The sequence below is a fragment of the Microtus pennsylvanicus genome, chromosome 4 (genome assembly GCF_037038515.1).
Source record: "Microtus pennsylvanicus isolate mMicPen1 chromosome 4, mMicPen1.hap1, whole genome shotgun sequence".
Lineage (NCBI taxonomy): Eukaryota > Metazoa > Chordata > Mammalia > Rodentia > Cricetidae > Microtus > Microtus pennsylvanicus.
In genome coordinates, this window is record NC_134582.1 from 78,452,858 (window position 1) to 78,480,853 (window position 27,996).

At 48.2% G+C, this 27,996-nt stretch overlaps 1 protein-coding gene across 1 annotated transcript; it reads right to left on the minus strand.

Moving 5' to 3' along the window:
• Window positions 1–17,327: 17,327 nt before the first annotated feature.
• Window positions 17,328–27,688, minus strand: B4galt7 (beta-1,4-galactosyltransferase 7). The gene is made up of 6 exons (XM_075969490.1): window positions 27,547–27,688; window positions 22,840–23,202; window positions 19,928–20,153; window positions 18,958–19,041; window positions 18,582–18,686; window positions 17,328–18,151 (listed from the first exon to the last, which is right to left on the minus strand). The coding sequence occupies exons 1-6, from the start codon at window positions 27,594–27,596 to the stop codon at window positions 17,996–17,998; spliced, it is 984 nt and encodes a 327-aa protein (XP_075825605.1). The 5' UTR covers window positions 27,597–27,688; the 3' UTR covers window positions 17,328–17,995.
• Between the last annotated feature and the right edge of the window lie 308 nt (window positions 27,689–27,996).

Here is a 27,996-nt window from a genome sequence, read left to right on the forward strand (position 1 = left end):
AGGGCTACATAGTGAGACCCTGTCTCAAGAAAACAGAAACAAAACAAAAGGCTGCTATTTGGTTCCACTCCATCCTGAGAACTACGGCACAGTTTTTTCTCATAATTTCCTTTTCCAGTTCCTTTACTGGAGAGAGTAACTGGTGTATGTGTACAGGAATATTGTGCTTTAAAAAAGCTAAACACCCGGGCTGGAGAGATGGCTCAGTGGTTAAGAGCTCTGCCTGCTCTTCCAAAGGTCCTGAGTTTAATTCCCAGCAATCACATGGTGGCTCACAACCATCAGTAATGAGATTTGGTGCCCTCTTCTGGCCTGCAGGGATACATACACTGTATACATAATAAATAAATTAAATTTAAAAAAAGCTAAATACCCAATGTTATTTTTAAATTATTTTTATTATTTTTAAAGTTTTTCATTTATTTTTATACATTTTAAAATTGTTTTACTGAGCTATATATTTTCTCCACTTCCCTTCTTCTTCCTCATCTTCTACCTTCTCCCAGGATTCCCACACTCAGAAGACTTTGTCTTTTTCTACTTCCCTGTAGATTAGATCTATGTATGTCTCTCTTGGGATCCTCTTTGTTGTCTATGTTCTCTGGGATTGTGAATTGTAGGCTGGTTTTTCTTTGCTTTATGTCTAAAGCCACTTATGAGTGAGTACATAATGATATTTATCTTTCTGGGTCTGGGTTACCGCACTCAATATGATGTTTTCTAGATCTATCCATTTGCCCGCAAAATTCAAGATGTTATTATTTTTTTCCGTTGTGTAGTACTTCATTGTGTGAATGTACCACATCTTCATCCATTCTTTTGTTGAGGAGCATTTAGGTTGTTTCCAGGTTCTGGGTATGATAAATAATGCTGCTATGAACATAGTTGAGCACATGTCCTTGTGATACGATTAAGCATCCTTTGGGTATATACCCAAAAGTGGTATTACTGGGTCTTGAGGTAGGTTATGCTGTGGGACGATGGTCTGTATCCTGTCAATTTTATTTTATTTTAAATAAATATTTATTTATTACATATTCAATGTTCTGCTTGCATGTATACTTTTTTTTTTTTTTTTTTTTTGGTTTTTTGAGACAGGGTTTCTCTGTAGCTTTGGTGCACTTGCATGTATACTTGCAGACCAGAAGAGGGCACCAGATCTCATTACAGATGGTTGTGAGCCACAGTGTGGTTGCTGGGAATTGAACTCAGGACCTCTAGAAGAGCAGTCAGTGCTCTTAACCTCTGAGCCATCTCTCCAGCCCCCTCAATTTTATTTTGAACAAATGCTGATTGGCCAGTAGCCAGGCAGGAAGTATAGGCAGGTAAACCAGGCAAGAAGTAGAGGCAGGGCCACAAGAACAGGAGAATTCTGGGAAGAGGACTCAGCTTTCTGCAGTCATGACCCAGCCACAGAAGAAGCAAGATGTAACTGCCTTGCCAAATAAGGTACTGAGCCACGTGGCTAACATAGACAAGAATAATGGGCTAATATAAATTATAAGAGTTAATAAGAGGTCTGTGCTACTAGGCCAACCAGTTTATAACTAAGGTAGACCTCTGTGTAATTTCTTAGTACTAAACAGCTGGGGGACTGGGTGGGACAAAAACCTCAGTCAAGCCGGGCGGTGGTGGCGCACGCCTTTAATCCCAGCACTCGGGAGGCAGAGGCAGGCGGATCTCTGTGAGTTCGAGACCAGCCTGGTCTACAGAGCTAGTTCCAGGACAGGCTCCAAAGCCACAGAGAAACCCTGTCTCGAAAAACAAAAACAAAACAAAACAAAAAAATTGTATGCTAGAGATGGCTCAGTGGTTAAAGAACTTTCTGAGAAATCACCATACTGATTTCCAAAGGGGCTGTACCAGTTTGCACTCCCACCAGCAATGCAGAAGTGTTCCCTTTTCCCCACCACCTCTCCAGCATAAGTTGTCATCAGGGTTTTTGATCTTGGCCATTCTGACAGGTGTAAGATGGAATCTCAGAGTTGTTTTGATTTGCATTTCTCTGATGACTAAGGATGTTGAGCATTTCATTAAGTGTCTTTCAGCCATTTTAGATTCCTCTGTTGAGAGTTCTCTGTTTAGGTCTGTACTCCATTTTTTATTGGATTATGTGATCTTTTGATGATCAATTTTTTGAGTTCTTTGTATATTTTGGAGATCAGCCCTCTGTCTGATGTGGGGTTGGTGAAGATCTTTTCCCATTTCGTAGGCTGATGTTTTGTCTTATTGACCATGTCCTTTGCTTTTCCAGGTGTGTGAGTTTTGTTTACACTGCATTTGTTTAACTCTGTGAAGCTGTCTTACTGTGCTTGTCTAAAACACCTGATGGTCCTAAAAAAAAAAAAAGAGCTGAATGGCCAATAGCAAGGCAGGAACAAGAATAGGCAGGGCTAGCAGGCAGGCAGAGAGAAATAGAAGGAGAAACGAGAAAGAAGAGTCAATGAACGAGGAGAGAAGTACATCATGGGCCAGGCACTCAGCTATACAGCAAGCAAAGCTTACAGAAATAGAGGAAGATAAAAGCCCAGAGGCAAAGGGTAGTCAGGATAATTTAAGATAAGAGAAGCAAGAAACAAGCCAAGCTAAGACCGGACATTGAAAATATCAGCCTTGCGATAGTGGCACCCACCCTTAATCTCAGTACTCAGGAGGCAGAGACAGGCAGATCTTTGTGAATTAGAAGCCAGCATAGTCCACAAAGCAAGTTCTAGGACAGGCTCCAAAGCTACATAGAGAAACCCTGTCTCACCTCCTTCCATCCCCAAAAAGACAAATGTATAAATGACTTTCAGTTACCGTGACGTGGGTACTGGGGGCTGAATTCCAGTCCCCTGAAAAAGCAACAAATGCTCTTTACCGTTGAACCGTCTCTCCAGTCCCCTCATTCAGCTCTTGTTCTTCTTGACACAGGTTCTCTCTCTTTAGCCCTGGCTGTCCTGGAACTCGCTCTGTAATCCAGGCTGGCCTCAAATGCAGAGATTCTCTTGCCTCTGCCTCAAATTATTTTCTTTTTGTTGTTGTTGTTTTTCGAGACAGGGTTTCTTTGTGTAGAGATTTGCCAGCACCACCTGGTGGTAAATTACTTTTTTCTCTTTTTATTCTGTCTGCCTGTATGCCTGCAGGCCAAAAGAAGGCATCAGTTCTCATTATAGATGGTTGTGAGTCTCCATGTGGTTGCTGGAAATTGAACTTAGGACTTCTTGAAGAACAGTTAATGCTCTTAACCTCTGAGCCATCTCTCCAGCCTAGTAAATTATTTTCTTAACAACAAAAATCCCCAAAACATAAAACTACTTGAATACTAAATTGGGTAGTGGTGGCTCACACCTTTAATTCCGGCACTCAGGAAGCAAAAGCAGGTGAATCTTGAGTTTGAGACCAGCCTGCTCTACAGAGCAAGTTCCAGGACAGCTAGGGCTACATAGAGAAACCCTGTCTCAAAAAAAGTAAACAACAAAAAACAAAACACAAAACCCCCTTGTTTACCTTGTTTAGTCAGAGAATTGTGTCATATTGGAGTTGTGGGGGTCTTTTGTGGGAGGTTGAGACAGGGTCTCAGTAGCTCTGGCCGGCCTGGGACTCACTGTGTACCAGACTGGCTGCAAACTCACAGAGATCTTGCCTGCCTCTGCCCCTGCCTCTGAGTGTCTGGTGTGAATGGAGGCCAGAAGAGGTGTCAGATCCCTGCACCTGGAGTTATATAGTTGTGAGCCACTACGTGGATGCAAGGAACCTGGGTTCTCTGTAAGAACAGCAAGTGCTCTTAACCACTGAGCCATCTCAAGCCCTGGATTCTGTCTCTATTAAAAACCACTGAGTCATAAAATATATGATATAAATTTTGCCTCCACAGAGTTGTTCTTAAATCTGACATAGCATTTGAGGATTCTCTGAGAAAACTGAACTCAGATGCTCTTAGCCTAGAGAACTAGAGTTCAGGAAACTCAACATCCATCCAAGTCATTCTGAGCCAGCAGCTCACAGCTGTGAAAAATGATGAGCAAGGATAGTAAGGGAACAAGCAGAGTTCTCTCCCTGCTCACGGGAGGGGACTTGAAAGTGAGCTACCCCTGGTTCCTTGACTGGGTCCATCTGTCCCCAGTATGAGTCTGATGAGCTGGGCCTGTTTGTCAAGTAGGGATTGAGCTGAGAGGCTCTGAACTGAGTGGGTGTCGGCAACTCTGGGTGAGAGATAAGATAGGCGAGCCCTGCCCAGGAAAAGCCTCCGGTTGGAAGAGAGACCAGGTTTCAAGATGAGAGAGGGAAAAAAGTCAAATGAGGAGAGCCAAGGCTGGCTGTCAATCTGGCCATTATCTTAGCAAGGCAGAACATCCTAAAATTCACACCCCTGGGTTAAACTGCAGCGTTTGAGCTGTGTTTCCAGCAGAGGAGTTGACTATGTTGACTTTCTGATAAGGCTTGTCAGGAAGCCAGTCCTGCCGATATCTCCTTCTTACGAGATAACAGCAGCTATAACGGTTTTCCTCTGTCTCTTCTTTATCTAACCCTTAAGGAAGAAATTACTCCTAATCGCTGTCAATATGCTGCAGAAAATAATTCGACGAACAGCATGGCATGATGGTGCACATCTTTAATCCCAGCACTTGGATGCTGAAACAGGAGAATCTGGAGGTCAAAGTCAGTTCGTGCTACATATTGAGGTGAAATCAAAGGAAAATGAATGTTATACTAATTTTCCTGGGAAGATGCGAACAGACATCTAGTATTATTTATTTTATTATTATTATTATTATCATTATTATTAAGACAGGGTCTAACTTTGTAGCCTTGGTTGTCTTGGAACTCACTACCTAGATCAGACTGGCCTTGAACTCACAGAGATCCACCTGCCTCTGCCTCCCGAGTATGCTACCACACCTGGAAGACATTTTTTTACCCTGGATAAGGCACCAATAACTGCCCAAAGGAATGACTGTATCCATGTGTGGCCTAGTGAACCAGTGAGTTTATTGGGGTTACTTACAGAGCATGGATGATGTCATCAACCACCCTTGGTCCTCCAGCATGGTGTCAACTATAGTCTCCCTTTTTGGATGCAGTATGCTCTACAAGAGGGAGTCTCCTGTTCCCAGTAGCTGTCACTGCTTCTAAATCTTGGGAAAGGGCCTTGTGGTCCTGTAACTCTCTTGAGCTCCCCGAGTCTGTGAGTTGTATGAGCTTCTGTCCTCTTCAAGGAGGGAAAGTTTCAATTGGAAAGAAATGGCTACCCAACATGAAGAAGCCAGTATTCAAACCACAGCCCCTATCTCTTTCCCTAGAGTCCTCCTTGTGCTCCAGGACTCACCAAAGAACACAAAAAGCAGCCAAGTGATGCTAGACTCCCCACAGCTAGCTGTGGAAGGCTTTACCTATGTCAGGTCCAAAGGAAACTCTAGTCCCCCATAGTCTGGTACCTGTTTCCCTCTACCAAGAATGGTTGAGGGGAAGGTTTTTTATTGTAGTTGTGAGGGAAAATAAATCCAGAGGCATCTAGAATCGTTCAGAACAGAGAGAAGAGTAGTAAATTCAACATGGCCAGCAGATTGAAGCAGGCCATGTGGGGGTGGGGGAGGGAGAGAGGAAGACAGACAGTAGAGAGGAAAGACCAAGGCCGGGGGGGGGGGAGGCATGAGAGTAAGACAAAGTGGGGGAACATAACTGAAACGGCAGTGCTGTAGGGAAATGAGGAGGGAGGGAAGCCTATGAGCAGAAGTTCAGGGTATGGGGCAGGATGAAAAGAGTCCAGGTAGCTGTGATCCTGAGGAAGTCTGGTGTTATGGGATAGTAGTTGAAGATGTGTTACATTCGTTTATGCTGTGGAATATATAATGATGTAAAGATGTGTCACTATGGATTATGTTCATTGTAAATAAAAAACTGATTGGCTGATAGCAGGGACAAAAGAGATTGGGTGAGAAGCTTGGTGCAGAGAAAATAATGGGAGGAAGAAGGGCAGGTTCAGGAGTCGTGGAATAGCTAGTGATAAACCTGAGCTATCAGCTGAGCATTTATAGTTAATATAAGCCTCTGTGTGTTTATTTGAGAGCAGCTGCGGGACAGCAAAACTTCCATCAACAATTTATTGCATTCTTTTATTTAACTTTTATTTAACTCCATTTGTTTAACTCTGTGAAACTGTGTTACTTTGCCTGCCTAAAACACCTGATTGGTCTGATAAACAACTGGACAGCCAATGGCTAGGCAGGAGAGAGAGGATAAGCAGGGCTGCCAGGCAGACAGAATAAATAGTAGAGAAGAATGAGAAGAGGGAAGACAGAAAAGAGGAGAAGGTGAGGAGGTCACCAGGGACCAGCCACCCAGCAACATAGCCAGCCAAGGAGCAAGAAGGATGGAAAGCTATATAAAGGTAAGAGTTCAGAGGCAAAAGGTAGATGAGATAATTTAAGAAAAGTTTGTGAGAAATGAGCCAAGCTAAGGTTGGGCATTCATAAATAAGTCTCCAGGTATGTATTTGGGAGCTGGGTGGCAGCCCCTCATAGAGCAATGAGAGGGGAAAAAACTGGAGGCCAGCATTTTAGTATGCTAATAGGCACCACAGGTTCTGAGTGGCTTTTGAACCTTACTTAACTTCAAGCAATTGCTTAGAATCACTGAGGCACACCAGTAGATCTTAAAATGTATTTAAATTTGTTCTTGTTGGACATAGTTCATTTTCTTTGTCACTTTTTTTGGGGGGTGAAGGTTTGAGATGGGGTGTTTCTCTCTGTAGCCCTGGCTGTCCTAGAACTCACTCTGTAGACCAGACTGGATTATTAAAGAAAAACTGAAGTGCAGAGCTTGAGATGCCTCCTTACAAGTCAGTGGGCAGGAGGCTCTGGAGGTCTCTGAAGTGATGGTTATTGCCATGGCTCCTGCTTACCCACCGTGTCTACACGGAAGCTCTTATTGCCGAAGACACCACACATTTTGGCTGCAGGATATACATCAGTCTCAAAGTGACTGGGAAACTCCTCACCACTGGCTAGCTTCCATAGTGTCAGCGGGACTGTGTAGCTTGCTGGATGAATGCTAGACCCTGCATGCCACAATACTGACCTGCCAGGTAAGACATGCCCACTGATGCAGTACTGGCATGACTGTTACGGGGTAACTACAGCTTTCTGATTGGATCTGAGGCCTGATTCACAGGAGGGATTTTATGCCAGGTTCTCTTCACTCAGCTAAAACCCATACCTGGAGAAACCTGGAGAATGCATTGAGTTCTCAACTTTAAATGGGCCATTGTTATAACTGCTATTCTTCCCCCACTCCTGCTAAGGCCATCCTTATAACTGCTGTCCTCCCCACCCCACCCTGCTAAATGGGAAGGAGTGGCCCTTGCATTCATCCATGGACTCACAGCAGCTGTGGTTACCTGAACATGGTCTACACGAGAGCAAGCCAACTAACAGCCCACATAGATAGGGTAGATGATCTCCAAGTCTCATACCGAGGAGCTTTTGGTACTTGATAGCTGCTGGGGAAGAGAAAATCATTCTTTGAGGGTGTGGACAACGGTGGTTCCCCTGCTCCGGTGGATGCCCCCCAGCCTGCATGCACATGTGAGTTATACTAATTGGATTTAGTGAGTTATCAATTTAAAAAATGAGAAAGAGGGGCTGGAGAGATGGCTCAGTGGTTAAGAGCATTGCCTGCTCTTCCAAAGGTCCTGCGTTCAATTCCCAGCAACCACATGGTGGCTCACAACCATCTGAAATGAGAACTGATGCCCTCTTCTTGCCTTCAAGCAAACACACAGACAGAATATTGTATACATAATAAATAAATATCTTTTAAAAAAAGAAAGAAATGAGAAAGACTATACAAAAAAGAAAAAAGTCATAAAGTCAGGAGGGGCAGGTGTTTGGGGATACAGAGGGAGTTGGAGGGGGAATGGGGATGCATATGATCATATTTCATTGTCTTCATGCATAAAATTTCCAAAGAATAAAAAAATCAACACATAACAGAAAAATAGATTTTTTTAAATTGGAGGGGCAGCATTTTAAGACAGGGTCTCACTATGTAGCTCTGGCTGTGCTGGAACTTATTATGTAGACCAGGCTGGCCTTGAACTCACAGAGATCCACCTACCTCTAGCCTCCCAAGTGCTGGGACTAAAAACATGTGCCACACTATGTGTCTGAGAAAAATAGGTTTTTTTATTTTTTCAGAGACAGGGTTCCTCTGTGTAGCCCTGGCTATCCTGGAACCCACTCTGCAGACCAGGCTGGCTTCAGACTCAGAGATCTGCCTGCTTCTGCCTCCTGAGTGCCGGGATTAAAGGTGTGTGCCACCATGCCCAGTCCTTACCCTGGAGGTAAGGTATTAAACCTCAAATGATCTCTAGAACACAGATCAAAATCTGCCCAGATTCTGTGTGAAAACCGTGCACCTCTAGAATCAAAAAACCAATTGTTTAGTGTGGCATTCCCAGATCGTGACTCACTATAGCCTTCCCTCTGCCCATCCTCCTGACGCTCGGGGGGCGGGGAGGCTGGAGGCTGGAAAGAACCTCTCCCTGGTTCCTGAGCCCAGTGCTCTCTCCAGCCCCTCTGTGCATGTAAATTCCCCTAGAAGTGCGGCGGACTTCTTGACCGGTGACGGAAGAACGACCACCACACCAGGATTCCACTCAGATCACGCTTTACTGGAGTGCCCTTGATTGATGGGGGGCAAGGAACGAGGGGGCAGGAAAACGAGGGACAGGGAGCGAAGGGGCAGGGAGCACAGGGGAGAGGCAGCAGGAAGCGAAGGGGAGCAGGAAGCGAAGGGAAGGGAGAGCAGGAAGCGAAGGGAAGGGGGTGCACTTAGGCAGCCGCTTAAATAGGGAATTGGCACATGGGTCGCCCTGTGATTGGCTGCCACCAACAGCTGACACCAGACCGCATCGGGATAGGCTCAAGAATCCACATCCACCGCGCATGCGGGAAGCGGGGACATGCAGCTCTCAGTGAATAGCCAAATATGGAGTTGTTTGTAACAAACAAGACAGGATGTCGGCGCCATCTTGTAATGGCGATCCTGTCCGGCTCACTACAGTTCCCCCTTATTGTTTGTAAGCAATGAGCGCAGGACTAACGTCATCCAAACTGACCCCCACCTCATGATGTGTTGGTCGATCGAGGATGGAAGATATTTTCCATGGACACACCTTCCCCTGTGCAATGGGTATTCGAGGAACCCCGGGGGTGCAAAGGCTGTGTCGCAGGAACCTACAACCACACACCTTCCCAAGTGCAATGGATCGACAGATCCCATGGGGTGCAAAGGCTGTGCAGGATGGAAGCTCTAAGCGTCTCTTAGTGCTAACAACCATATCTGGGGGAAGGAGCCACATTCCAGAGTAGCTAATGCCTGAGAGATTATAACTTTATCCCAATATAGCCTTATCCCTATTGGTCTGGGCTCGAAGGCAGCAAACCAACCACAGGCACAACACACAGCCACCCAGGCAGCTTGCCAAAAAAACATGCCCACGCAACTGAAAGCATAGGGACCCTTTCTCTGTAAAGTTACGTGCTACTCCTAAAAGGTAAGAATCTGGGGAGAACTGTGGCATCATGCCGAACAGGCATCGCCTTTGGGAAGGCTGACAGGATTTCCCTTTAGTGTTCCGCCTTCCACTGGATCCACGTCATCAGGGATGTCTGCAGGAACTTTCTCCAGAGACTCAGCCTCATCCTTAGGAACTTCCTTGATCATGCGTGTCAGCTGGCTCGGAACCCAAAGCGGAGCCTCTTGGCCCTGTGGAAAAACACATACAGCTCCCCTGGATCTTGCCAACACAAGATCCGGTCCATACCATTTGTTATCCAATACATCTTTCCATTTCACATATTCCTTTTGTTCCATAGGGCCTGCTGCATGCTTTTCAGCTGCTGCAGCACCCGACTCATTCAGGTTTAAAAAATTGAGTGTGAAGAGAGCAAGGGAGATTCTTTCCCTGGGGGAAGCGGATTCAGCTATTCCCCCTTTTTGTTTTTGTAGAATTTCTTTAATATTTTTGTTGGCTCTCTCCACAATACCTTGTCCTTGTGGATTGTATGGAAGACCCGTAATGTGGGTCACTTGGAGCTGTGCACAAAAGGCACGAAATCCATGGGAGGTATATGCCGGGCCATTGTCTGTCTTCAGGCGTAGGGGTTTTCCCCAGGCGGCCCAGGCCTCCAGGCAATGTGTTTTTACATGAGTTACCCTTTCTCCCGCTAGGGGCGTGGCATGAATAATGCCCGAAAAGGTATCCACTGATACATGTAAATATTTTAATTTGCCAAAATCAGGCAGATGGGTAACATCCATTTGCCACAACGCGTTAGGTTGCAGCCCTCTAGGGTTGACCCCAACATTAGGGGGGTATAAAAAGGTCACACATAGCCGGGCGGTGGTGGCGCACGCCTTTAATCCCAGCACTCGGGAGGCAGAGGCAGGCGGATCTCTGTGAGTTCGAGACCAGTCTGGTCTACAAGAGCTAGTTCCAGGACAGGCTCCAAAGCCACAGAGAAACCCTGTCTCGAAAAACCAAAAAAAAAAAAAAAAAAAAAAAAAAAAAAAAAAAAAAAAGGTCACACATGAAGAACAGGCTTTAACTATTTCTCTGGCTATCTGTCTGGAAATATGAAATTTTTTTTTAAGGGTATTGGCAGGCACATGCCAAAGCTTATGAAAATCTCGTGCTAATTCTACAGGGTCCGAGACGACCAAAGCCATGGACCGGGTAAGGCAGTCAGCCAAATCATTGGCCTCAGACATGGGTCCTGGAAGCAAAGTATGAGCCCGAATATGTCCAATGAAAAAAGGATTATCTCTTTGTAAAATGCATGCTTGAATTTGACACAAAATATTGGAAACTGTACTTGAATTTCTAACAAAGGCAGCCACCTCCAATGAGGCAACAGCATTCACCACATATTTAGAATCTGAAAATAAATTGAAGGGTTCTGAAAATCTTTTAAAAACTTCCAGCACAGTCATACATTCCGTGACTTGTGGGGAATCAGGTCGAAAATCAAGCAAAATGGGATCCCTACCTTGAATTACTATGGCACCTCTGCCAGTTTTGGAGCCATCAGTAAAAACAGTCAAGGCCATATTAATGGGCTTTTTAAAGGTAACCTTAGGAAAATACATTAAGTTCCTTTCCACAAAATTTAATAGGGGATGTCTTGGATAATGATTATCAATAAGGTTAGGAAAAGCGCAAACCAAAACAGCCCATTCATTTACTGTAGCTGCCAATGTCTCCACCTGTCCCTTGGTATAGGGAATAATCAATTTATCTGGCATGGTTGCAAAAGATGTTAAACAATGTTTTATCCCCAATACCGCTTGAGAAGCAACCAACTCGGGATAATATTGAATGGTTTTGGTACCTGAAGAATTGCCATGGATCCACCACAAGGGGCCATCTTGCCATAGCACTCCAGTAGGGTAATGTGCAGTTTTTAAGATGCATAAGAATATAGGCAAATCAGGATCGACTCGGCACAATTGTGCCTTAGTTATTGCTTTCTCCACCTGTTTTAAAGCCTTTTCAGCCAAGGGGGTCAAATTTTTGTTCGAATTAACATTTGGATCACCTTCCAAAATAGAAAACAAGGGCAACAACTTTGCCCGGGAGATGTTTAAATACCCCCTAATCCAATTAATATCCCCCAATAATTGTTGAAAATCATTAAGTGTCCTCAAATGATGGGTGCGAATGGAAATCTTTTGAGGGGTCACCGTCAAAGGGGATATAACTGCCCCCAGAAATTTTATAGCAGTAGTCTGTTGGATCTTATCTGGTGCCAAGACCAGGCCCCAACATGTAGAAAAATGAAAATAGATCTATATCCATCTTTATGTACAAAACTTAAGTTTAAATGAGCCAAAGGCCTTAGCATATAAAAATTATGTTGAACCTCACAGAGAAAAAATTTTTGAAGCATATTTTGCCACGTCTCAAACATAGCCTCAGTGGCATAAACATTTGGAGAAACCATAAATCTCCTGAACTGAGAAACTTTTGTATAACAAGGCTATATAGTGGGAAAAGATCTTTACTTATCATAAATCCATTTTAAAAATATATGAAGAACTCAGGAAATTAGTTATTAAAAATTTTAATCCCAAAAAATATTTGTTACAGACCTAAACTGAAAACTCTCAGCAGATGAGCTTAAAAATGACTGAGACATCTAAAAACTTTTAAACATAATATCCTTTAGCCATCAGAGAAATGCAAACCAAAACTCTGAGATTTTACCTTATCCTTGTAAAAATGACCAAGATTAAAAATTACTGTTAACAATTTATGCTTAAGAAAATGTGGGTAAAGAAAAAACTCCATTGCTGGAAGTGTAAACCGACACAGTCACCTTTGGATCACACAAGGAATTGAAAAACCTGAACAAACCAGACTCTCCCAGCAGGAAGAGAAGAACCAAAAAATCCAGGGCCAGCCTGTACAGCGACCCTGTATCAGGAATTAGCTGAAGACAAAACCAGACTGCAATTTTGATAACAATCCCAAGAAACAGTGAGTCCTCCTTGTGATTATCAGCTTGCTGTGTTTTAGGAACTAACAGATTACGACCTTGGGAGTGGTCCCAAGGCAACCACCCGTGGATTTTTTGGAATTTATGACCCTTTTGGACCACTGGGCAGTGGCCTCTTTTTTTTAAAAATTCTTTTTCCTGGTACTCGGGGTTGAACTCCTCCCCCGCCAACCAAGGCCACGTGCGCGTGACCTCCGCAAGGATGGTCTCCCGCGAGCCATGCGGGGGCCCGCGCCATCCCAAGACCCGAGTGAGAGTTTCCCCAGAATTGGGAGTCTCCCACTATGTCTATTTTTTAAAATTAGGCAAATATCTACCTCAAAACTTAGCAATACCCTTTTTTGAGCCTAAATACAAAGTTGTTTAACCACAAGAATATGCGCTCAGCCGTTCAGCCTTGCTTGGAGATGTGGCTGAGCAGAGCGGCTGGGCCCGACCGTTTAAGCTGGTGAGCCTTACCACGGTCGTGCTGCACTTCTATGCCCTGAGGCCCATGCTGGGAGTGGCCTAGCGTTCTAGCCTAGTGGGTCCTCAAGGCAGGTCCTGTGTTTGTAGCTTTGCATCTTAGAGCCACAGCTGTTCACATTCTACAAAATCTGGAGGCCTCGGTAACTCGAACCAGAAGAATATAATTCCCTTCCTTAGCATATCTTGTTTAGTGGCCAGATCTCTACCAAGCCTATCATAGGATGAAACATTAAGATTACCAGAGGTGGCTTTCTCCAGCTCTTTCTCCTCCTGAGGGTCTAACTCCTCCTCAGACCGATCCAGGCCCGCAAATTCCTCGAGCACTGGATAGAGGGGACCTTCCCTCTTCTCATTAGCCTCTCTTTTAGAGAGGATTGTATCAGGATCCTTTTCTTTTACTTTTTTTCTTTCAGGCCTTTCCAAGTTTCCTCCCTTTGAATCTGAAAAACCGTTCTTGTGTTTAATTTGGGCCTTTCGCCCCTCTCTCGGAACGTCCACGTTGTTCCCCGCTCTGAGGTTGCGGCCAGACTCACGGCAGTACAACCAGAGAAAGCAGGCTAGTACCACAAACGCCACGAACACGAGACCAAACACCCAAGAACCCACTCCCGCAAACAGCATACTTGGGGAGACTGAAATCAGCATACTGGGAGAAACTTACCGACGTCGCCACTCCGCGTGTTGAGTTCAGAATCCTCTTCGGCCCTTCGCCTGGCGACCGAAGTTCCCGGGATTTCGGCACCAGTTGCGGCGGACTTCTTGACCGGTGACGGAAGAACGACCACCACACCAGGATTCCACTCAGATCACGCTTTACTGGAGTGCCCTTGATTGATGGGGGGCAAGGAACGAGGGGGCAGGAAAACGAGGGACAGGGAGCGAAGGGGCAGGGAGCACAGGGGAGAGGCAGCAGGAAGCGAAGGGGAGCAGGAAGCGAAGGGAAGGGAGAGCAGGAAGCGAAGGGAAGGGGGTGCACTTAGGCAGCCGCTTAAATAGGGAATTGGCACACGGGTCGCCCTGTGATTGGCTGCCACCAACAGCTGACACCAGACCGCATCGGGATAGGCTCAAGAATCCACATCCACCGCGCATGCGGGAAGCGGGGACATGCAGCTCTCAGTGAATAGCCAAATATGGAGTTGTTTGTAACAAACAAGACAGGATGTCGGCGCCATCTTGTAATGGCGATCCTGTCCGGCTCACTACATAGAAGCTTTCCTCATTCTGCCAATTCCCACTCCACCAGCAAGCCTTCCCCAGGTTTGTTAGCCATCACTGTGCAGTGCTCTGGGCAGGCTGTTACCTCAAGGAACCTCCCTGCTGGTCAAACCAATCATCTTCCTTGAGACAGAAGAGCCGTGGGGTCTAATACTCTGCATCTCCTGTGGCCAACTTTCATCCCTCTGTGGCAGCCCTCCCGGTGGGCCCTCTCCCACCGAGAAGGCAGGGAGTCCTCAAGGATAGGAGGCTGGGGCACTTGTCAGGTAAGCTCTGGAGGCCAGGGAGTTCCATCCCAAGCCCCAGCATTTGTCACCTGTAAGTCAGGTAAACTCCTTGCCTCTGTATGCCCCTGCTTTGACATCAATACAGAAATAAACACTTAGCTCTTAGGTAGTATGATGACCATTCACTAAAATCCAAGTGACTGGCCACTCCTGTGAGGACTTTGCAGATTTGAAGCAGGAAGGCGCACCCCAAATCACAGCCACAAATTCTTGTGGCGCCTACATAAAAGGGCATGGAAGAAGGACGCTTTGCTTTTTGTCCTCACTCATGCTGGAAAGTTCATCATCCTGCTGCGGCACTCCTTCGCTGATATTAGAACTTAACTTCTTTGGAATCTCAACAGACTGAACAACTATCAGATTCTTCAGACACAGCCATTTTTGGACTAGCTGGATCATAGCCTGTAAGTCACTCTAGTATATCCTTGTTTAATATATATGGATTCATTCTATCAGGTTTTTTTTTTAAGATTTTATTTATTATGTATACAACACAGTGTGCTGCCTCCATGTATGCCTGCATGCCAGAAGAGGGCACCAGATCTCATTGTAGATGGTTGTGAGCCACCGTGTGGTTGCTGGGAATTGAACTCAGGACCTCTGGAAGAACAGTCTGCGTCCTTAACCTCTGAGCCATCTCTCCAGCCCCATTCTATCAGTTCTTTTCCGCTAGAAAACCCTAGCAGAGGTAGAGAAGTAGCGACTGCTCTCCCACCCACACCGGCCAGGCAAGCTTATGTCCTGGCACATTTTATCCGCATCCCCAGTAACAAGGTAGGAATGTTAGCTGGGTCCAGTGCATAAAGTGGCAGAGAAAACAGAGGCAGACTGTCACCTGCTTCACCCCGGCCTACCAGGTTTCAACACTTCCATCCTGCAGGAATGGAAGAGAATTGGGAGCAAGGAAGGGAGGCTGCAGATGGGGGGGGGTGCATCAGCTCCTGCCAGGGGTGCCCACCAGCACAATGGTGATGATAGCAGCCACAGGGACTGTGGAGCAGAGAGAGCATCATCTTGGCCTTCCTTCCATAGGTACAGATAGATAGGACCCTCACCTTTTCAGTTTCTTCTACATGCCAGGTAGATGTAGAACTGAGGGCTTTGCTGTCACATCCCCAAGGGGCGTGAGTCATTACCCAGGTCACATAAACCCAAGCTGAGAAGACTAGAGCTCAGAGGCAAGGCCTCTCTGTCTCCACAGCCTGTACTGTAAGCCAGGCAGGTGTCTCACTGCAGTGGGTGAGGCTCAGTTCTGGCAGCCTCAACTTAGAATCACAATGATCCCAAATTAGACTTTGGAACCTGAAGCTTCACACACCTACACCCCCCCCCCCCGCCTGAAATCAGGTTGTGCAGTACACAAGCAGTCTTCCCAACTGCGCATAGCAGGTCCAAAAACATCCCAAGTCTTTGAACTGAAGCTGTGGATTCTACCCTCAACTGCACCAAATGCCCCTCTAGCTCCTGCTCCCAGGGTGAGGCACACCTTGCTAGAGGACTGCATTGTGGAACCACTCATTTCCTCCTCTGTTGGTGCTGGGTGCGAGGGCTAACATTTTGTTTTAAGTCTAAATTACTGTACTTAAGAGATCTCGAAAACAGAAATGCCTCTAATCTGCAAGCCCCACTTGCCCAAGGACAGATTACTTCCTGGCGTAAGCTAACCAGCCAGGCATTCTCACTTCAGTAAATAAGCTTGGTTGCCCCAACTGCACAGGATGTGTGCTTGCCCGTGATTGGATGAAGGTAGGGTTTGTCTTTACAAGCAAAAAATGTCATCCTGTGCCATACTCTGCGAATCCCAAGTATGGACCTGGCCAGTGTCCATTGTCCTGGCCAGCATTTAATAAAGCTGGCCTCAAATTTGGCTCAAAAATTGTGGTAGTGGTCTCGTTCTCTCCTAGTGGGGTTAACACTAGGTTTCCTCCCAGACCACTCCCCAGTCCCACGGTCTACCTCAGCACATCCTTCATTCCAGCCAGAATACTCTCGGGATTCTGCAATGTCTCCTCAGTTTCTCCCACCCCAGGAACACGGTGCCTTCCGGGCTGTCCTGTCCATCCTCAGCCAGGGTCGGCACTCCTGCCTCCCCAGTCACCTTTCTTCCCAGGAAGGCAGGATGTAGCAGCAAGCAGACAGAAGTGACTCGCCATCCCAGGGTAAAGTGAGCTCAGGAGCCGGGAAGGAAGTGTAGGAACCTGCGCCTTTGGCTTTTCTTCCTACCTACACCTGCCACCTTCACCCCTGCCCCAGTCCAGCTCCCTGCCGGTGTATAAGTGAAAGGTGTCTGTCTGGTTGGAAGTGTCACCTCAGCTCCCTGGCACCCCTTTATCCAAGGAGTCTGGGATGTTTGGTTGAATGCGTCACCCTAGCCCCCTGGCATCCACTTTGGAATGTTTGGTGGAAAATCCATTCCAAGCCCCCTCCCTTGGGAGTTGCCACAATCTAGACTCCACCTCCGAGAAAGCCCGCCAAATGGTGACCCCTCCACAGAGAGGGTCAAGGCCACGCCCACAGGCTATTTACACACACACACACACACACACACACACACACACTCTCTCTCTCTCTCTCTCTCTCTCTCTCTCTCTCTCTCTCTCTCTCCAGATGAACACATGGTCTTTCCGGTTCTCCTTTGCCCTCCTGGAGGGCCACCCAGGAGCGCTGGCAAACAGTAAACCTGGGCTTTTTCTAATTTGGTTTGATTTGGTCTGATTTGGACTATTGCCTCGGCAAAAAGGCTTATTGGGCCGAAAAATCTTTACAGTGTCATCTTTTGCACCCTGTCTGGTCAACAAAGGTGACAAACCAGTGGTCCACAAAACATTTTGTTTGGCCTGCCATAGCTTTTGAAAGTTTTAGTTAGCTGCTACCATTTAAAAATCAGAAAATTCTGCATAAGAATCCAGCGTTCTAGTTCCGATTGAAAAGGGAGATCTGGTGGCACAAACGGCCCACTGCCAACCCCGTTTCTTCAGGGTGACAGCCAGCTAGAGCTAGTTTTAGCTGCTCCTTTGCTCGGGGCTATATTCTGCCTTCTGAAGTTCTAAGCCTCCTAATAGCAGCTGCCTTACACACTGGCTCTGTGGCTTTCGACTACATCTGTGTGAGGCTTCTCTTCCAAAGGAACAGAAGGGCTAGGACAACCCCAGCCATCTTTCTTGGCCTCAGGCCTCGGGGGGCGTGGGCGGTCAGGAAGAGCAGGGTGGGCTGGAAGGCTGATCCCCGTCAAGCCACACTTCCAACTTCTCCGGCGATTTTCCTGCAGCATCCCAGAACTCCCAGTGTCCAGTCTTGAGCCTGGCTGGGGCCAGGTGGCTGCAGCTACGGAGGGAGCTGGCCCAGGTGGCTGTAGATAGGGGGCTGACTAGTCCTTCAGGTCACTCTGCATCCTCTCAAGCTGGGCCTAAGGCCTGAGGTTTCCTGAGCCTGAGCAGCACTGAGGTCTGGAAGCACAAGCTTCCTTACTGTTCAGCCAGTTCAGCCAAATATGCACCATGGGGTGGCTGCCTTGTCACAATCCAACATGATGTTGAGGACAGTGCAGGGGGCCCCTCCTACAGACAACGCTGTGCGGGAATCCACCCGGTACTTCACAGTGTTCAGGCCGCCCTCCCGGTCCACCTTGAATTGTTCCTGGGAAGAAGAGAAGAATATGAACTCACGCTTCATGGTGCCAACTGTTCACCCATCTCCATTAAAAGAGAAGAGCCCAAAGCTGCCATCTTGTCCAAGCCTGCACCTAAGGAAAATTCAGACTTCTCTATGGGACTATATACCTCCCAGAAAGGGAGGCTGCACCTTCAGTTAACCCTTCCCACCCAGTCTATAGGAGGCTGCACCTTTAGTTAACCCTTCTCACCCAGCCTTTATGGATCAGGTCTGGGCTGATCCACAGGGCCCAGATGCACACTGCAGCCACCAAGCAGGGCAGGGTGCCCACAGAGAATGCCCATCAATTGGGAGGATGGCACCGTTTGGGCCAAAGGGGAGCTTGGTGGGATGATAAAGCCTACTAATTCCTACTGCGCCCCCCCCCGCCCCCCATGAGGGGACTGGCTACCACCTGTTTCTGAGCTGCAATGCGTTTCTGGTCCCTCTTCCGCCAGGCTGGGTCATGCAAGTGGCGAAATGTCTGGTACCCAGTTGTGATTCCTGAGGGGCGGAAAAGCTAAGGAAAACAAAGGAAGTAGGGGTCAGGCTGCCTCTCTTGTCATCTTGGCCCTTACCACTAACTCTTCTGGGATCCCATTGGCTGCCACAGGCAGGGGCTCTTACTGCCATCCTGCAGGACAGGAGTCTCTGGCAGAAAGCCCTGCAAGTCAGCATGAAAGCAGGGATCAGAACCAGGGCAACCACTACAAACCCCAAGGTGCAACAAGGAAAGGGACCCTCGGGACAGCCATGTAGCCCAGGGGCAGGCAGCGTGGGAGGAGCCTTACCTGGAGGCCAGCTCCCTTGATGCGCCGGTAGAATTCATCATCCTCTCGGCCCCAGCCCCAGAAGCGGTTGGACATCCCATTGCACTGACACAAAGACAGGCAGTGTCTGTCACATGCCCCTCCTCCCAGGGGTGCACTTTTTTCTCTTACTGCTTAGAAGAATCAAGCCTGAGCCCAGCCAGCCGGGCTCCCCCTTCTTCTTCCTGCCCTGACTGTTCTGAGTGATACAGGGCACTGACTGGTCCCTTTACTCTGCGATGGGAACGTGAGGCTGAACGCAAGGGTCAGCACATATTAGGCCCTCCCCGCTCCTCACAGGGCCTTGAACTTGAATGTGGTAAATATCTCGAGGGCAAGCTCCCTTCAGGGGGCAAAAATGCCAACTGCTACGGCTTCTGCCTTCCTCTCAGAGCTGTTCTCCTGCGGCGGCTCTGCCCAGGTCTTTCCTGTGTGTCTGAGGGGCAAGCCTGATTAGCATCTGCTCAGGGACTGCAGCCATGAAGAACAGAGAACAGTCACTCCAATCTTCTCACCCGAGTGTCCCTGGGTCCCATCGAGAACCAGTATGCTTTAGTTTGGGACTCCTGTCTAGACTTCGGAGGAGGAGGGGCTCCATCGCCCACCAGCCGGGCCACATTTCACAGGCCATAGTGACACAACCTTCTCACATGAGAGACAGATGTAAAGTAGTGGCATGTAAAGAGAAAGGAGGGCCAGTGACACTGCCGAGGGAGAGTCTGCAGTCAGCACATCACCAGCTCTCTCTGGCCAGCAGGCGCGGGGCTTCTGTGCTCACAGCAGAGCTCTCCCCGGCTAATGTGCTCGCTCCTGTCCTCCTTCATGTCTCTGAGTCCCCTGTCAGGCTCAGGCAAGACTCGCTCTGCTAGGCCCCAGGAAGGCTGCTCTACCCCCACAACTGCCTAGACCCAGGGTGGAAGGTCCCCAGCAAATGAGTAGAGCTGGGCCTCACCAGCTGGTAGTGCTGCTTAGAGAGCAGCAGGATGCCGCCCACATAGGTCTTGTAGTGGTAGAGAGGGTGGAGTTCTGGGGAGGCCACGTGGAAGGGCCCAGCCTCCGGGAAGCCATAATCCAGCTCCTCATTGAGAGGGAGCAGATCGACGTCATGCATGGCAATGTAGTCTGTGCTGTTGCTGCTCTCCAGGAAGCCCACATTGATGAGTGCCGCCCGGTTGAACCTACACAAGATAAATGATGCCAGGTAGAGGAAGCCAGCTTGTTCATCGACCTAGCTCTAGCCCTCGCTGTGCGTGAGAGTTTCTCTCTGTCACCACCCAACACTGACATCACGATAGGGACACTGTCCCTTCTGCTTGCTGTACAAGTGTTTATAGAACACCTAGTATATGCCCGCAACTGTTCAAACCCACACTGAAAGAAATAGCATTGGGAAACAAATCCCTGTTCTCAAGGGCCTTCAGATAGGAAGAAGCAAGTCAAACAGGGTGGAAGGGAATGGGAAGGGGAGGTGGGCAGCTTTTCTCCCACAAAGGGCTGTCTGGACATCAGGGTACCAGGGCGATATTTGAGTTAGAACTTGAAAGCCTGAGGGAATGATTATATGGAAGCTGGGGACAGGGCTCCACACACAGGAGAGTAACTCCAAGGCCACCAAGACCAGACACCAGGAAGCTCCAGTCAGTACACTGAGACGAGACTAGGGGATGAGGTAGACACTGAGAGGGGAGAGGGGGGGTGGCCTGGTAGCAAAAGGAATGGTGAGAAGTGGGCAGACTCTAGACACGATTTGCTGACAGCCTGGAGGCTGTGACAGGCAAAGTCTGACTTGCGTAACTTGAAGTATGTAGTTTCCACTTTCTGAAATGGGGAAGACAGGAAAGAAAGCAGGTCTGAGGGAATAGCAATCAGGAATTCAGCCATGATCCTATCAGGTCTGAGGGAATAGCAATCAGGAATTCAGCCATGATCCTATCAGGCTCGGGCTGTTGCTAAGACCTCTATCTGGTGGTCTCATCATGAGGGGAGGCAGAATATACAAGCCCGGAATTCAAGAAAAAAAGGGTATGAATGTTCAAACTAGGGAGTTCCCAGTGATTTACTACCAGGAGATGAGATGGGATGGGATTCTCCAGGAGACTGCAGCTGAGGGGAGGGGAGCGCTGAGCTCCAGGGAAAACAATGAGAGATCAGAGACACAAGGGGAAATGAGATGAGCAGGGTCGGCCACTGAGATGGAGAAAACCGGAAGTTAGGCAGAGTCGTTAGAAGGGAAAAGTGTACTTAATAGGAGCCAGTGATGGGAGAGAATGAGGGCCTGGGATTATGGGAGTCACCGTGACCTCATGAAGGCTGTTGCAGATCTTCCAAGAAGTCTGATAAAAAAGCCGGGCAGTGGTGGCACACGTCTTTAATCCCAGCACTCGGGAGGCAGAGGCAGGCGGATCTCTGTGAGTTCGAGGCCAGCCTGATCTACAAGAGCTAGTTCCAGGACAGGAACCAAAAGCTACGGAGAAACCCTGTCTTGAAAAATTAAAAAAAAAAAAAACCAAAAAACAGTATTGAAGATAATCTCAGCACTCAGGATGCAGAGGCAGGTGGATCGAGTTCTAGGCCACCTGGTCTACAAGATTGAGTTTTCCAGGTCATCTAGGGCTACAGAGAAACCCTGTCTTGTTTTTGTTGTTTTTTTTTTTAATTTATTTACTAAGCATATAATGTACTGCAGGCAAGGAAGGAACCAGGTCTCATTACAGATGGTTGTGAGCCACCATGTGGTTGCTGGGAATTGAACTCGGGACCTCTGGAAGAGCAGCCAGTGCTCTTACCCTCTGAGCCATCTCTCCAGCCCCCATGTCTTGTTTTTTTGTTTGTTTTGTTTTGTTTGTTTTCAGGTTTTTTGGGTTTTTTTTTGTTTTGTTTGTTTTTTTGAGACAGGGTTTCTCTGTAGTTTTGGAGCCTGTCCTGGAACTTACTCTGTAGACCAGGCTGGCCTCGAACTCATAGTGATCCACCTGCCTCTGCCTCCTGAGTGCTGGGATTTAAAGATGTACACAACCACTGCCGGCTGAGAAACCCTGTCGTGAATAAAAAAGTGGGGTGATAGCAATGGGGGGTGTCAGACAGAGAAGCCTTTTTCCCTTCTTTTTCCTCTCTCTCTCCTCTCTCTCTCTTTAAAGACAGGGTCTCACTGTGCAGCCCTGGCTGTCCTGGAACTGGATATGTACCTAGCTTTAAACTCCCAGACCCACCATTCCTCCGACTCTCCAGTGCCAGGATTAAAGGAGTATATCGCCATTCCTGGATTCTTCCTTTTAAAACACTAATTGAGTATATATGCAAGTCCCAGAGTGGTGGAGGTCAAAGGACAGCTTGTGAGAGTCAGACCTCTCCTACCACCGTGTGGATTCATCAAGCTTGGTGGCAAGCTTCTCGACTCTCCACTCAATTGTCTTGGGGGCATTATCTCTGTGCATTTATGTGCTCACATGATGACATGAATCACCAAAAGAGCAGAGCAGACTCTGTAGAAGAGGCCCTGTGGCTAGAGCACTGACCTGGAGGAGCAGAGAGGACTGGGACAGGGCTTGCTGGGAGGAGAGTGGGGATGGAAGGGGCATAGGAAAGTGCTCCTCCAGGGACTCTATGTCATCGCTCCTTCCTGTGGTCTTATACAACTTATTCCACATACAGTGATCTTCCTGGAGAAGACATCAGATCGGGGCCCACCCCAAAGGCTCCCACTATACCCAGGGAAAGGGGCTGATCTCCTCCCACCATTGGGCCCTTCCTCCCAGTAGCCCCTCCTCACAGGCCTGAGCCCACTGAGCAACAGGAATAAACACTAAGCCATGGGCAAGGAGAGGCACTGGGACCAGCGGCGCTGGCTCAGGGACCGGTCCTCACCTGAAATGATCCACCTGGTTGAGCACATAGATGTGGTGCTGGATCTTTTTCTTACTTAGGAAGCGGTGCATGTGGGGCACAAAGACCAGGAGCTCCTCAAAGCGTTCCCGGAAGGGTACCAACACTGCCAAGCGGTGCGGTCCCCAAGACGCATCCTCTTCCCAGTGCTCAGGGGGCGGCTCTGGAGGGCAAGCCCGAGGTGGGCCCAAGGTCTCCTGCCCTTGTCCCCTGGTCACCTGGGCCATGTCTCCAGAGCAGCTGAGCTGCAGCCAGAGCAGGGAGAAGAAGACCAACAGGAGAAAGGCAATGAAGAGGTGGAAGATGGAGCACTTCCGCCGGAGGCTTCCAGGAAGCAGCCGGGCCCTAGGATAAGAGCAGGAAGGAGGTCAGGAGGACAGGCCAGCTAAGATCCTTCCAAGGCCCTTTCTCTGGCCTCCTTCTCTAAGGCCAAATTACTAGCCTTCCCTAAATACCGGGCAATTAGTGCAGAAGCAATGTTTAATGTTTTTGCTCATGCTACTACCAATTATGATCAGCACATTCACTTCTGTAAGCCCAGCCTGTGCTATCCCTGGGACACTTTCAGACCATTTACCTCTGTAGGTCTAGCCTGTGCTATTGTCCTGGGGTAACCCACGTGCAACTCAGTTTCCATCTGGAGTCAGTTTTGACTTTTAAGTCACTTGAGGTCAAGCTTGCCTGCCCTGCTTTTTCCAGTAACCTTGAGGACTGTGAGAAACTTCTGAGTTAGCCCATGGGAAAGAGCATTCTGCCCGTGAAAAAGAACACTCTGTCTAGCAGAAAGACTACTGCTGCTGTCAAACCTCAGGAACATCAAGATAGAAAGCGAGGCTGCTTCCGAGCAGCAAGCACATGTTAGTTAGGAGGCCGCTCACTCAAGGCCAGGAATCGTGGTTGGATACTAACTGACGGACTGACTGTGCCGTGCTTTCTTCTGCTTTTGCATACAAGCAAGTTCTGAAATAAACTCTGGGCTGTTTTGACATGACCAAACAGACCTCCTGATTCTATGCTGTGTTTTCTGTCTCAGTTTCTTTCATCTGACATTTCCTCTTAACGACCCCCCAACATAGCTGACTTTGTGGGAGCAGGCTTCGACTCCCCCACTCCCCACCCCGGGACACTCTCAGACCACTTACAGCTACCCTAGTTCTCTCATGACTTCTCACACTCTGAGGACTCCAGTCAGAGTGCTCAGGAGAAAGGACACACTCACCGTGCCGTATGTGTTCTCACAAGGGCAGTGTTTTGAGGTCCTTAGCCAATGGCAGGGGTTCCAGTTTAGAAAAATTCAATGCATTGATTTCTAAACGTACTGCTAAGGTACTCAGAAAGCCCCACAAAAGGTGTGTGTGCTGACATAAGCCCCAGGCAAAATGGCCAGCATTTAGTCTAAAGAAGCTCAAAACTGCCCAACATAAGGTACAAAGGGATAGTGGATAGTGGCAGACCACTAGGTAGCCCATAGGACGGGAGATAAAGATAGAGGACAGGGCTGTGTCAGAAACTGGACAAACAGCTGAATATCTCAGACACTGGGGGATGCTGGGAAACTGCCCTTCAGTGTAACAATTACAACAGAACATGTGGAAAGCCTTGCCTGCATTTCCAGTTCAAGGTCAAACTGGGTAACATAGTGACACTGTCTCAAAAGCAAACAAAACAAATAAGCAAAAAAAGAAATGGTGGAATTCACCTCTGCCTTCTCTAGAAGTTCCTGAGGATACCAGGAATGGCTCTGAGAAATCTAAGGAAGTTCCCTCTACAGTTGCTCCTGCCTTACTGCCCAAGTGACCAGTAAAGAAATCTACTTTATAAACTCTAAGAGTCAGGAATTGGAACATAATAAACAAATAAATCTTTGCTGGAGAGATGGTTCAGAGGCTAAGAGTCAGGAATTAGTTATCAGGTCTTTTGAGGAGGGCAGGGTTGGTTTTTTTGAGACAAGGTTTTTCTGTGTAGCCCTGGCTGTCCTAGAACTCACTCTGTAGCCCAGGCTAGCCTCAGAATCACAGAGATCTGTCTGTCTCTATTTCCCGAATGCTTGGATTAAAGGTGTGTGCCACCACCACCTGGCCGGGTATCAGATCTTGGACTCTACCTCCCAAATTCTCCTGCAATCATCCTGACTCCTGGTCATTGCCCTGTTCTTCACTTTCAATCTGTCCAGCCTCCGTTTACAAGGTCAAGATCCTTGTCTGGCAGTCAGACTCCTCTGACAAAGTGCCTGAGACTTTTGTCACCTCTCCATTTTCCACAAGCATTCCCGCTCACCCTGAGCGACAAGGGCCCTTTCCACTTGCCACATTCCTTCCTGCTCCAGTCCTTTCTCACCCCACCTGCTTCTCCTACTTGACACCCCCTTACTTTAATCGTGTATCGGTTCCCTTGCAATCTTTCAAGGCCAAAGATTCATGTCATGGCCATCACTGCCTGCACCAAGTTCCCAAGTTCCCTGCTTTATGCTGCTAGGGTACCTGGCACTTCCTTCTTTACATCGCTCATGTGTGGTGAGCTGCATGAGCCTACTTTCAGCACGTGTCCTATTCTTCTCTATGGCTCAGGCCCAGTCAGGGAGCGAGGAGTTAAGGAAGGGTTGAAGCACTTCAAGCATGCTTTAAGTCACACACTGGAGCCACGACCACGCCTACCTTCTCTCTAAAGACACAAGTGCAAATCTGGAAGCCAGCAGCCCTGAAGCCAGGCCCAGCTCCCACATGCAGCTGTGAGGTTGCCCAGTAGGACAGCCCTCCCAGGCTTTCTGACTTACCCCCCATCATCTTGTGTTGATGATTTCCACTGTGGAGCAGTAGAGCCCAGACCTGCAAAAGGTCTGACAAGCCTGGAATCTTTACAGAGTCTTTCTTGCACTCTGAGCTCTTTCTGGGAGCGGGGTTGAGACTTGGACGAGGGACAATGGGTACCAGACCTCCTTCAGGGGAATAAGCAATGGCCATTATCCAGGAGTATGGCTTGGACTGGACACTTCATGCACTTGCTCGGGATGTTTCTTCAATCCAACTTGCCCTTTCTACGAGGATCGCAGTACCCAAGGGCACTCTCACTCTGTGCTCTAAAGGCCTAATCCACTAAGGGTCCCAAGTCTATCAATAAAGCTGATGATAGTGAACATTGAGAAGATATTGTTGGTGCCACCTGGTGGCAGTCTCCAGAACTGCAGTCCCAGGTGCTCCCACACCCAGGTTCTGAGGGACACTTTAAAAAAGGGTTGGTCTCCTTTATCAATCAAAGCCTAGGGCTAATTAGAGGTGCTTCAAACTCAAGCAGGCTTGTTTAATAGCTAGTACCCATTTACTACAGAACTTTATACTTGTTGCGTGGATCTTTGCCATTGTGTCAAAAACACAGAATGGACATCAATATATTTTTCTAAGAACACAATAAAAGAAACAGATCGTAAGATGGAAATTCTCCTCCATTTCCTCCATATATGATCTTCATTAAACTTCAAAGAGCCCTTCCAAGTAGATAATATGATTCCTCACTTCAGAGATGGAAAACTGAGGTCAGAAAAACTAAGTGGTCTGTTTCTGGACAACATGTTATCGTCACATTTTAACACCAAATCTGGAAAAAAAATTGTGTCCACTAAACTTGAATCTTATAATACCTACTAAACGTGTCACTCATTAAATGAATATCTACTAAGGTGTGTTTTGGTGAAGAAGGATGGGGGAGGGGAGCTTATTTCTTTCTTTTTTAATATTTATTTTATTTATTTATTATGTATACAATATTCTGTCTGTGTGTATGCCCGCAGGCCGGAAGAGGGCACAAGGCCTCTCTACAGATGGTTGTGAGCCACCATGTGGTTGCCGGGAATTGAACTCAGGACCTCTGGAAGAGCAGGCAATGCTCTTAACCACTGAGCCATCTCTCCAGCCCCGAGGGGAGCATATTTCAAGCCTGAAGTATATTGTCCCTATAAATCTAAGCAGAGAAATCACCTCCCCTATTCTGCTTCTGGGAGAAATATCTTAAACTCATCAGGTCGGGCCTGACTCACCACCTAACACTCGAGGCTGGACCCAGGCAAGTACCACAGCACAGGAAATGAACTAATGGGTGTGTCTAGGATAAGCGAGGCAATGGCCAACCAACCACGCAGAGAACATAGGAAGCTTCTGTCTGGTGTGATCTTCCGGGCTAACCGCAAAATATGAAGAAGCATGAAGGAAGGAGGTAGGATCTGAAGTCACAAGGATGTGATGGGGCAGGCAGAAAAGAAATAAAGACACTCGGTGCAATAAAATAGAGAGATCCTCTGTAAGACGTGAACGGAACCAGCGTGCCGCAGGAAAACAGACGAAGCAATGAGAGAAACACACCCATACCACACCACACCACACCACACCACACCACATGGGAGAAAGAGACTAGATAGAGGAACAAACACAAAGAGAGATCAGGGCAGAGAGGAAGACACAGAGAGAGTAACCGAGACACAGGAACAGAGGGTCACACGTGCGGAATGGAAGCTGGCAGAGAAAGAGAGCCATGCAGTCAATGCGAAAATGCCAATGACGCCTTCCCCAAGAACCGGAGACCCTCAGGGTGACCCCCAGAACCTCAGACGCGGCCGCGTCAGGCTCCTGGATTCTATCGGCGTTCAGGAAAAGAATGGCACCCAAGAAGACGCGGCTCCAACTGGTCGCCGCCGCTCACCTGCCGTCCTCCCAGGGCAGCTGCGCCGCTTTCCTCCGGGAGGGCAACATCGTGGGGAGACACGGCTGGACATGGAGCTCTCGCTCCCAGCCCGGCCGCCCGGCCTGCCCGGCCTACGCGGCGTCTCCGCCTCCGCCCCGCCCCGCCCCGCCCCGCCCCGCGGTCCGTCAGGTCCGTTCCTCCGGCCGAGCCGGCTGCACCCCAGCGCCGCCGCCTGGAAGGTTCTGCTGCCAGGAGAAACACGCCGCCGGCGGGTCTCAGGGACCAACTAGATGTCACAAAAAAGGCAGCTTCCTCCCCTCATCCAGGCCAAGGGTCCCCAAACGAGCTGAGCACAGCTGGGACTAGACGTGCACTCCAGATCAGCACTTCTGGGATAAGGAGCAGCTTCCTCCTCTTCCCCAGGAAAAGCTGGCAGCATCGCAGAAGAATAAGCACATAAACTTGGAG